This window comes from Molossus molossus, unplaced genomic scaffold (genome assembly GCF_014108415.1).
Source record: "Molossus molossus isolate mMolMol1 unplaced genomic scaffold, mMolMol1.p scaffold_m16_p_11, whole genome shotgun sequence".
NCBI lineage: Eukaryota > Metazoa > Chordata > Mammalia > Chiroptera > Molossidae > Molossus > Molossus molossus.
The window spans coordinates 55,419,248-55,431,340 of record NW_023425346.1 but is presented as its reverse complement, the minus strand read 5'-3'; the positions used below and the strand labels follow the sequence as shown (position 1 = coordinate 55,431,340).

At 37.8% G+C, this 12,093-nt stretch overlaps 1 protein-coding gene across 1 annotated transcript in view; it reads left to right on the top strand.

The window, feature by feature from the left end:
- PLCL1 (phospholipase C like 1 (inactive)) overlaps positions 1–11,177 on the top strand; it is a 68,319-nt gene extending 57,142 nt beyond the window's left edge. Inside the window, exon 5 of the mRNA XM_036254836.1 lies at positions 10,756–11,177. Coding sequence (XP_036110729.1) covers positions 10,756–10,938 — 183 coding nt within the window. The 3' untranslated portion in view covers positions 10,939–11,177. The remainder of the gene's footprint in view (positions 1–10,755) is intronic.
- The last annotated feature ends 916 nt before the right edge of the window (positions 11,178–12,093 follow it).

Genomic DNA, 12,093 nt, shown 5'->3' with positions numbered 1-12,093 from the left:
TATAGTCTGGTGGTTCTTAATGGGTGCAGCACTGCCCCCTAGAGGGTATTTTGAAAAATTGTGGAAGTGATTGGGAGGATTCCCCTGGCATTTAGTGGTAGTGGCCTGGAAAGCTGGATGCCCTGCACTGTAGGACAGTGCAACATAGAATTGCCCCTGTCCTGCAACACTTGCTTAAGTCCTGCTGGACTGAACCCTCTAAAATACAAGTTGAAGTGCATTAAAGGCTCAGTATATGAGGAAAAGTATTTACTGAGAGGGAAATCTAAATGAGTAAAGATATTTCTAAATTATTGAATGATTTATTCACTCTGGGACTTCTGTGTGCTTTATTGTATAATTACTATACAATAATACAGGAACAAACTGGGAAGTGAGATGTTGGCTTTAATATGATACTTTATTTGTTATTATTGACTGTCCATGGTAGACATTCTACAGTGTCTTACAAAGTAGAAGTTGATATTTTCAATCACACAAAAAAATGTCCTTTGAGGTACTTTTGAAGGTTTGGCAACTTTGGTGGGATGTATGGACATAATGTACTACCTCACCTGTGGGATTATCAGACTTTTTCTCCATGGGAGAGACTACTTGTCTTGGCATGTTATCCCTACCTTAATTAGGGTTATTTCCTTCCTTCTTTTATTGTATGCAAATAAGTCTCGTTGCTTGCCACTTTTTGTTTTTATATTAGTGTCTATCTGGTACATCTGCATTTTCATTTTATATATATATATTTTTGAGTGTGGGGTGGCATCTGATTTTCTTATTTCTATTTTACATTTAAATGAATCCATCCATATTAAGTAAGCGCAAGCATCTGCCTACTTCATCATGGTTTCTTGTGTGCCTGCCTGGGCATTTACATGTTGCGATACATATTATTTTGTTTTAAATAATCGGTCTCTTATTTCTCCTTATATTATAGCTAGGATACTATATTTACTTACATTTTAATGGATATAACTAAGTTATATTATTTATTACTTTTATTTTAGGATAATAAAACAGACTTACAAAATATGTGATTTAAAGAGCTTTGGTTTTGACAGGGCTGAGAACCACAGGTAAAAGACAAAGTCTGGTATGTGGTTAATGTTTAACAAATATTTTCCTTTTTTTTTTTTTTTTTTTTATCCTCACCCGAGGACATTTTTCCATTTTTTGTTCAGGTAGAGTAGGAGGGGGAGAGAGGAACAGAGAGAGAGAGAAACATCGACGTGAAGGGACACATCGAGTGGCTGCCACCCGTACGACTGACCAGAGCCGGGGACAAACTGCAACCGAGGTACATGCCCTTAGCGGGAACCGAACCCGGGTCTCTCGGGACCGCAGGCCGACGCTCTAACCGCTGAGCCAAACCGGCCAGGGCTTAACAAATATTTTCTTGATGGATAGGTAGATGAAGACCCAAGTCCTCATTGATAGCTAAAGGAGACCTCCATTGTTCCTAAATCAAAGGGAGGAGGTGGTGGTTATGTCTCAGTTCACATATTGTAACTTAGAACAGTGTATTATAGGGACAACAAGTGGGAATGGAGGTGTTAAATTCCATACTCTTTCTTTTTTCATGTTTATGCACTATATATATATGCAAGTAATACAGATGTCCCCCTTTTTTCCCCATCAACCCCCTCCTTCCTGCTCCCACCCCCCTCCTGCTTTCCCCAACCTAATGTCTGTGTCGATTGGTTGTGCATATATGCATATAAGTTCTTTGGTTTATCTCTTCCCACCCCTCCCATACTCTTTTTAAAGCTCTGGTCAACAAGTGCATCTCAAATACAGTAGGTTTTATTGATAAGACATCACCCATTGTTAATAGCACCTGTTGTCAGCACTATCGCTACTGGATTATTATTAATTTTATTATGATGATTATATTATTATCTTTTCAGCTTTACTAAGACATAATTGACATACAACATTGTATAAGTTTAAGGTGTACAATGTAATGATTTGATTTATGTATATATTGTGATATGATTATCATAATTAGATAACACATTCATAATCTCACATGATTACTTTTTTTGTTTTTTTTTTGTGGTGAAAACTTCTATGATTTACTCTCTTAGAAACTTTCAAGTATATAGTATAGTATTGTTAACTATAGTCAATAGGCTATATACATGAGCTCTCACTTATTCATTTTTTTTTTTTTTGGTACGTGCCCCTAGTGGGAACCGAACCTGGGACTCTCTGGTCAGCAGGCTGACGTTCCAACCACTGAGCCAAACTGGCCAGGGCCTTATTCATTTTGTAGTTAGAAGTTTGTATCCTTTTGACCACCTTCACCCATTTCACCCATTTCCCTGCCCTTCACAACCAACAGTCTATGCTATTTTCATGACTCCTGTGTTTTAGATTTCACATGTAAGTGAGATCCTCTGGTATTTGTCTTTCCCTGCCTTATTTCAATGCCCTCAAAAGTCATCTATGTTGTTGAAATGGCAGGATTACCTTCTTTCTCATTATATATATAACAGCTTTCAATATATATATAAACATTAAAGATGTTATATATAAAAAGATGATGTGAGATATATAGAGGGGTGGGCAAAAGTAGGTTTGGAGTGTGAGTATGCAAAACTGTTTATTCTTGTATTTTTATTTATTTATTTACTATTGTATTATTTATTTGTATTATTTGTCTTATTATCGATATTATTTCATATCCTTACTTATGATTTATCTATGAGGAAATGATGGTTGGTAATTTAACCTACTTTTGCATATATATATATATATGTATATATATCATATATCCTTTGTCTATTTATCTGTTTGACAAACAGATTGTTTCCATGTCTTGGGTATTATAAAAAATGCTGCAATGAACATGGGAATGCAAATATCTCTTTGAGATCCTAATATTATTTCTTTTGCATATGTTCTCAGAAGTAGAATTGCTGGATCATATAGTTGTAGTTTAAATTTCTTGAAGAACATCCATACTGATTTATCTGGTGGCTGCACCAGTTTACCAGTTTACATTCCCACCAACAGTGCACAAGGGCTCCCTTTTCTCCATATCTTTGCCAGTGCTTGTTATTGTTTTTTTTTTTTTTTTTTGTAATAGCCATCCTAACAGGTGTAAGGTGGTGTGATATCTCTTTGTGGTTTTGATTTGCATTCCCCTAATGATGAGTGATGTTGAGCACCTTTTCATGTTCCTATTGGCCATTTATATGTCTTCTTTGGAAAAATGTCTATTCAGATCTTTTGCCCATTTAAAAAAATTGAACTACTTGTTTTTGTTTTTTGCTATTGAGTTGTTATATGTTTTCAGTTGTTATATAAGTATAGAGTTCCTTATATATTTGGGATACTAACCTCTTATCAGATATGTGACGTGCAAATGTTTTTTCTCATTCCATAGGTGGTCTTTTCATCTTGTTGATTGTTTCTTTTGCTGTGAAGAAGCTTTTTAGTTTGATGTACTCCCACATGCTTACTTTTGCTTTTGTTGCTTGTGCCTCTTTTGTCATATTCCCCCCCCCCCCCCCCGCTCCCAAATCATTGCCAAAATCACCATCAAGGAGATTTTTTTTGCTAGGAATTTTATGATTTCAAGTCTTATATTTTAGTCTTTAATCCATTTAGAGGTAACTTTTGTGAGTGGTATATTATAGGGGTGCAATTTTATTCATTTGCATGTGAATATCCAGTTTTTCTTGCACCATTTATTGAAAAGGTGATCTTTTCCCCATTGAATATTCTTAGCTCAAATATTAGTTGACCATATATGCAATGGGTTTATTGCTAAGTTCTCAATTCTGTTCCATTTGTTTGTGTCTGTTTTTATGCCGGTGCCATAATGTTTTGATTACTGTAACTTTGTAAAATAGTTTGAAATCAGGAAGTGTGGTGCCTCCAGCTTTGTTCTGTTTTCTCAAGATTGCTTGGCTATTTCAGGTTTTTGTAATTCCATATAAACTTTAAGGTTATTCTTTTTCTGTGAAAATTGCCATTGAAATTTTGATAGGACTTCCACTGAGTATATAGATGACTTGGTGTAGTATGGAAATTTTAATAATATTAATTTTTCTGATCCATGAACATGAAATATATTTTTATTTTTTGTGTCTTCCATTTCTTTCATCAATGTCTTGCAGTTTTCAGTCTACAGACCTTTCACTTCCTTGGTTAAATTTATTCCTAAATATTTTATTATTTTTGATGTTTTAATTGGAATTAAAAATTTTCTTTTTCTGATTGTTCATTGTTAGTGTATAGAAACATAATTAATTTTTGTATGTTGATTTTGTGTCCTATACCTTTACTGAATTCATTTATTAGTTCCAACCGTTTTTTTTTTGTTTTTTTTTTGTTTTTTGTTTTTGGTGGAGTCCTTAGGGTTTTCTATATATAAGACAAGTATCTACAATCAGAGACAATTTTACTTCTTCCTTTCTCATTTGGATTCCTTTTATTTTGTTTTCTTTCTTTCTTTTTTGGTACATGCCCCTAGCAGGAACCGAACCTGGGACTCTCTGGTCTGCAGGCCGATGCTCCAACCACTGAGCCAAACCGGCCAGGGCTTATTTTGTTTTCTTACCTAATTGCTCTAGCTAGAACTTATAATACCATGTTGAGTAGGAACAGTGAGAGTGGGCACCCTTGTCTTGTTCTTAACTTTAGGTGACAAATTTTCAATCTTTTACCATTGAGGACATTGCCTGTGGGCTTCTTATATATGGCCAGTATTATGTTGAGGTACATTCCTTCTATATTCAATTTATTGAGAGTTTTTATAATAAAATCTTATTTGTGAGGTCTTTAAAACATGCTTTCAAATTTAACTTTGAATTTATGTTGTATTTTATTTAATTTTAACAGAATATAACTTCAGTATTTTATAGGCTTTTGTATGGATGGTCATGTTTATTGAACATGTCATTTTGTTCTATTTACAATGCTGCTTTCTCTTCGGTATTGTTCTTAAAATTTCTTTGAAATCTTCTACACTTCAGAACTAGAATCTCAGATATTAAGAAGACTTATTTTTTTTATTTCCATAGTCTTCAGAACATTTGATTTATTGATTTTATGACCAATACTAAAATGTATCAGTCATAAAACTAATTTTAAAAAAAACTAAACTTTATATAAAATTATAAATGGCTCAGGTGAATATGTTCAATGTAATTCCCTTTCTGTTTCTATAAAATTAAAATAATTTAATGCCATTACATAATAAAGTTTTGAAAAGCAGTGTTCAATTTGTTTTGAGTGCAGAATTTCAGAAGAGTAACATAGAAAGCTCCATTAAGCCAATACTTGTAGATTGGATCTATGTTACAATTTTTCATCCATATTTCTTGAGTGTTCACAGAGTAAAAATTCAACTTTTTAAGTAGTGAGTAGAATGCTATTCAAATATTTGGTTGCCAAGGTGTTGAAAAATAGTAAATCTGAGTGTTGATTACTAAATGCAGTGGAAACTTCTATTTTTGTGCAATTAAAGTATTTAGTACATAATCCCCTAATAGTTGCACCTCTGTGCCCTGTAACTTGTTAACATCTTGTGTACATTCCCTACATGGCTAAGTTTTCATGCTGGAGAGCTGAAATTCCAGGCTGTTTTTGCATAGTGTTACCAATATTCCAGAAATGTAACATCAAGAAAAATACAGCTTTTGTGACATCAACATAAATTTGACCTGCTATTTTAATTTTTTAAATAAAAGACCTTGTAATAGTTGTTTCTATCTCTTCAGAGTACAATATTTAACCTCTTTATGTAATATTGAGGTTCCCCAAAAGCATGATATTTGAACTAGCAAGCTGGTAACAATGCACAGCCCACTAGAGTATGGTCTTGTCCACCAACTGATAGCTGGAAAAAATAAAGAGCTACTAATTCAACCATGCTGCCCGTGACTGTTTACTGCAGCATTATCCATGGCTGACTCTAGCTGTGGGTGTGGACTCTCACACGGAAACAACATCAAGGGAATCAGTGTGTTATTGAGTGTGTGCTGAAAAATACCCACATAAGTCTGCCTGGAGACAGAGTTGCATTTGTTTGCATGTAGTTGTGTATATGTGAGGGTCTCTCCACTCCCAGAGGCTCAATTAGCTGCTTTAAATATTTGTGGTGTTCTCTGAGACAACCCACGCAATTCTTTCGCTTGACAAGGACACTAGTTAAGATGTTCCTCTGCTCTTTCGTGCACTGACATCACAAGGGATAGCGCAGTTCATGGGAAAAGTGTGTGTGAAGGAGCCATGGATGTCTTTTCTAAATTACTCTACCAGATGGTAGCTGAAACTATTTTCCAACAGAGGGGAGAAACTGCATTTCTTAGTAAGAATGGGAATAACAAAAATCCTAAATGTCTTTGATAGATAATAAAATATGTTAGTAAGATAACTTACAAATGTAGAACTAATAGTAACTTACATTTAGAATTCCAGCCTCTTTTATGGTTATGATATAATGAGATAATGTGTGCTAATTGGTTTGCACTCAATATGTTGTGTTCAATAAATGCTAGCTTCTGTTTAGTGTTGTGATAGTATTTTATTTTCAGTCATAGATTTATTAGTAGTAGTAAAAATTGTGGTGGTATTATACAGCAGCCTCATTTACAATCTAAGTTGCATCAGATATTTCTTGATTTCTAGATAATGTATTTGAACTGCAATTTAATGCAGTTGGAAGGATTTGGTTATGAATGCCTAATGTCTCTTTTTAAAAAATTAATTAATCATTGCTAATTTTTAATTTAAAATACTTTAATTATCTCTCTATGGTTTCCTAGCATTCCAAGTATTACTTTCTAAATGTGTTGGGATTTTCATGGACTCTTACATTCAGGAGCCAAATAACTATAGAGGCCGAATTGCTAACGATTGCTCTTGAGACTTCTGATAGCCCTGTTGTCCATCAGCAGCAGTCTTCCTGGGATGCCTTCTATTACTCTTTTTTTTTTTTACCTGAAGCATTCCTAATACCAGAGGGAGAAAAACTGCACAGTCCCAGGAGATTGCTAGTACAATGTAACATCGGCAGTAGCTAGACATTTCTTCCAGGTTGAACTTTCAGTGATGAAATTGTACATTCATTTTACATTTGAGGCCATGACAATCCCAGACTTATTTTAGTACCCAAAAGGTGTTTCAATAAATATACCACCAAGTAAAATGAATTCTCCTGGGTTTCTCTCCTTTCCTCTCCTCCTCTCCTAAGACCTCTGAGAATTTTTGAGCCTTTTTTTTTTTAGAAATGCCCTGTTATAATACTCAAATGCAAGCTACGTACCGATACCTGTAAATGGCTTAGCTGATCCGAATACCTAATACATCTTGTGGAAAGTGAGACACAGGACAGCGATGTTTTCAGGGAGGAGATGTGGTGTAAGCTGGCTGGTTAGGAGGGATTTGAGGAGTGTAACAGAGTAGAGAGATGCTACTGGTCAGGAGAAAAATCACTGCACAAAACATGGGAAAAAGTCAGCACTATAAAAAGGAATGCCAGGATGGGGGTGTTAACAGAAAACTTCACCCTCTCTACAGTTTTCCCTAGGATGAATCTTTTCTTGTCCTGAGGAACCAAGGAATTGATTCCTTGAATCACAAAATAGAAAGATGACCTCTATTTTTTTCTCCCATCTAAAAAAATAGAAAACAAAAATTTTACATAAATGTTTCAATGTAAACTCTTTATAACTTAGTCTTTTATTTTGTTGTTCTTCCATTAATTCACAGTGTAATTTCTATTTTTTCCTGCCTGTACCGTTCAGACAGGACGTGTTGTCTCCTGGGCATCAGGAGATGATGTAGTTGTGTTCTGTGCACTGGCACACACTGTTCTCCAACTGGCCATTGTTTCCGAGAGAGACTGACTTCTGTTGAGCAGAACTGGCACTGTGTGGCATTCAGGCCTGGATGCCACCTCGAAAACGGAGGAGATGACATTCTGACTGACTAATTAGATACGTTTTATAACCTGCTGCAGGACAAGGATGTGAGAGCATTCTGCATTAACTGGCAGTTTCAAGCTTGACGTTTTTTTGCATGCTTCGCTGTTCTCTTGCAATGAAGGAAGATGCCAATTTTGTTTTTGTTAAAACTTTAAAAATTCTTGATGAAAATTTCAAAACTAAAAGAAAAGGGAGTTCTGAAGAGTAATACTCTCAAAATGAGTGTGGGTATTATCTCTTTATTAATACAGTTTGGATTTTAAAGAAATCTTTTCGTTTGTAAAAATAGTAGCAGTATACATCTTTCTAAATAGACTCTTGCAGATGCATTTTAAACAAATCAGTAAAACTTATATTAAAATATGCACAGTACCAAGGTATTTTTTTTTATAGTAGAAGGCTATTTTAAATGCTTTTCATATCACCTTACAGCATAGTTTACTTGTGGTTATTTAAATCACAAATAGCTTTTCAACATATTTTCCGGAATCTTTAGAGCTGTGAGGAAGGCAGGAGGATATTTTTATTTTTACGAAAGAGAAGGTGGCCTTGGAAGAAACTGTTGGAGCTGAAAGCAAAGCTGAGACACTGACTTCTGTTCCTGCCAGCGTGTTCTTGGTGTACCTCACCGTCCCGACCCTCGGACTTCATCTCTAAGTTCTGTCAGATTGTGCTACGCGGGCAATGATTTTCTTTGCATCTGTTTGTCTCCGTGGGTAGCAATGACTAGGAGGCTGAAATGTGCTTTGTAGAGGGTGCATGGCTTGCCTAGAAGAGATGCCTCATCGTGTTGTGGTTAACACTACAGACTGGAGCCAACTGCTGGACTTGACTTAAACCCCAGCTCTACCTGTTTTTTTTTTTTTTTTTTTTTTTTTCTTTATTGATCTTAGAGACAGAGGAAGGGAGAGGGAGAGAGAGGTAGAAACATCAATGAGAGAGAACATCGACTGGCCGCCTCCTGCATGTCCCCCACTGAGGATCGGACCCACCACCCGGGCATGTGCCCTGACCGGGAATCGAACTGGCAACCTCTTGGTGCATGGGTCGATGCTCAACCACTGAGCCACACCCGCCGGGCCCAGCTCTACCTCTTACCAGCTGCGTGACTGTGGGCTCTGGGCCCAGTTGTTATTATTTCTTTTCATTCATAAACTGAGAATAAGAAAAGTGCCACTCTCTCTCACAGGGCTGTTGTGACAAGTGAATGAGTGACATGTATGTAAAGCACAGAGGAGAGAGTGCCTGCCCCGAGGAACTTCACGTGTTGTGTTATTATTACTTAGGAATTGCATTTTTCATGCGGATGTGACTTTGTTTTCCAGTGGCCGAGGGGGGCTCACTGTGTCTGCACCCCAGATCCTGTGGTGCAGTGAATGCTTCCCGAGGGTAACCTGTCCGACAGTGCGCGCTCTCCAGTCTTGGTTCTTAGTCTCATTGCTAACCCTGGGTGTGGAATAGTCGCGGTCCCTGACGCAGCAGACCTAGCCTCCAGTCCCAGCTCAGGCGTTTGCCCGCTGTGACCCGGGGCGTCTGCAGCCTGGGTGAGCTCCGCTTCTCTCCTGAGAAGGCTAGCTAGTGACAGCTTCCCCACCACCTAAGATCCCATTCCGTGCCTCAGGTACTTGGCTGTTACTTTAACAAAAAATATTAGGCAAAGCCCTGCTTATTCATCCTATTTAGGCAAAGGCTATTATTAGAAGAGTTTAACTATTATTATATAAGATAGAATTGACAAGTGCTTGCATAGATTTTAAAGAATGATACATTCTGAGGCATTTTTTAAAATACAAGTTTCCTCATGCATCCTACGGAAAAAGCATTCCTAAATTAAAGCAATACAACAGTGCATCATGGAGCGCCGCGCGTGAAGTGGGTGACGTGCCTTTTCCCCGGCTCTCTGCTCGAGGAGGAGGTCCCCAGCAGGCTGTGTGACCTCCGCCTGCTCCCACGCTGTCCTCCACACTCGCGGGCACTGCCCTGAAAGGGAGAGGAAGGACAGAGAGGAGTTACTTTCTCTCTTGTCTATACTCTGGAAACACATTCCAGTTTTCCCACATTGAGTTCTTCAGGCCCCTGGGTCAGCACCAGTGTGTACACTTGATCATCGTAGCAGTGAAATAAAACACAAAATAAAAGTAATGGGCAAAGGTATTTTTCGACTGCTGGTGATTTCCTGTGGTCCTCATTTGCTTTTTGTTTTTATTGCCACACTGCGCCTCTGGAACCTCTCTTTCTCCATCATTCAGATGGGAACATTGCCCTCAGGATGATGGAGAAGACGGGGCAATGTGGACAACTAATAATTCATTAAAAGGAAGATCGCAAGGATAACCCAAAATATTAAAGCTCAGTTAACCAAGCATAAGAGCGTATGACTTACTTGACAGAGGTGTTTTGCTTTGTAAGCTCTTGTACACTGAGGGACTGATCTCATGTTCAGTTCCAGAAGACAGAGATCCTTGTTTTCTCCAAAGGCTAGGAATGCTGGGCCTAGGGGCTCCAGTTTCAGCGGCGTGCAGTCTCAGATCGTGGTAACGACAGGACTGATGTCCTCAGCTCATTCAGAGGAGGGTCCCCCTGAGGTCGGCCGCGATTGCAGGAATCTCAAGGGGCTGCCGGCAACCACGGAGCTGATCGGGAAGGCTCAGGGTGACATACTGGGCGGAGAGAGCAGAGATCCTCAACAATGCTAGACAGAACCTGGGGTGAACCCTGGAGACCTGAGTTCTTGGGTCTGTTCCCTCACAGAGCAGTGGTCACTCAGGATATGCCTGGCCCATGACGTTCTTCCTCTTTGCATGTCTCTACCTGTTTGTAGGGCCAAGGAGATCTGTTGAAGAATGCGAAGAACGAAGCTCTAGAAAACATGAAGCAGATCCAGCTGGCGTGCTTGTCTTGTGGCCTCAGTAAGGCCCCCAGCAGCGGCGCCGAGGCCAAGAGCAAGCGCAGCCTGGAAGCCATAGAGGAGAAGGAAAGTGGTGAGGACAGTGGGAAGCTGTGACCCCGAGCGTGCCGGCGTGCTCGCCCATCCTCTGTGTCAGCGTTTCTTTCTGCTCTTCTCTCCTTACGCTTTTTCAGATGCTCACAGAAAGATGCCATCTATGGGGTGTTGGACATAAAGATATTTTCACAATGTCAGTATATTAATGTAGTTAATTTATGTAAGTTAAAATGGTTAGTAGCAGTGTTTTAAATTCTGAGATGTGTACACACCCATGTATGGATGTGTGTGTGTGTGTGTGTGTGTGTGTGAGAGAGAGAGAGAGTGTCTCAGAAAAGAGTGAGGGCGAGAGCATGCATGAGAGAGAGAGAGAGAGAGAGAGAGAGAGAGAGGGGAAGAGAGGCAGAAAGACAGACAGAGACAGAGACAGAGAGAGGCTGAGATCCTGTTAAAATCTATTGTGTTGCATTATTCATTTAGTAAGTTATTAATGTATCATTTTAGGAAAAATTTGTTAATCTAAAATTCTAAAGAGCACTCACTAGGACCTGTTGCTGTGTTTAACTTTACTTCTCTGTCTTTGTCATTTAATTCAAAGATGTTAACATAGCTTAATATTGAAGGAAGCCAAATTTACCAATGCATTAATGTTTTGATAGATTAGCAAAATTCCCAACAATCACGGTAGAAATTAAAGTGAATGAAAGATAAACAAATGGTTAGAATTTCTGAAAAGATCAGAAAGGTCATTTCTTCAGTTAGTAAACTCTAAAATATTTATTAAATAAAGTCAATTTTTAGAAAGTTTTATGTAGTTGTTTACAAAACAGATATGATTTCAGTGGAAAAGCTGATCATTAGGGAATTTATACCCACCTATGTGGTACTCTGAAATATAGCAAGAGCTCTTTTGTAATTAGGATTTTGATGTGACAATAATATTTAGTTACAAAATGTCAAGGTTTAGATTTGTAGGAAGTTCTCATTCTTCCAAACTAGGAGCTGAGCATTCATTTTCTATAGCAGATATGGGCAGCTAGGGGTCTTGGCTTTGATAGCATTTAGTTTAGAGTACTAAATTTAAACTTAGTGACATTGGTCAAACAATATATCATCACGTTGAGCTGATATAAATTCTGTGGGTCAGATAACATTTTCCTGATGACTTAAGAACTAATTGATTACAAAATGTCTATAATATAACACATTCAGAAA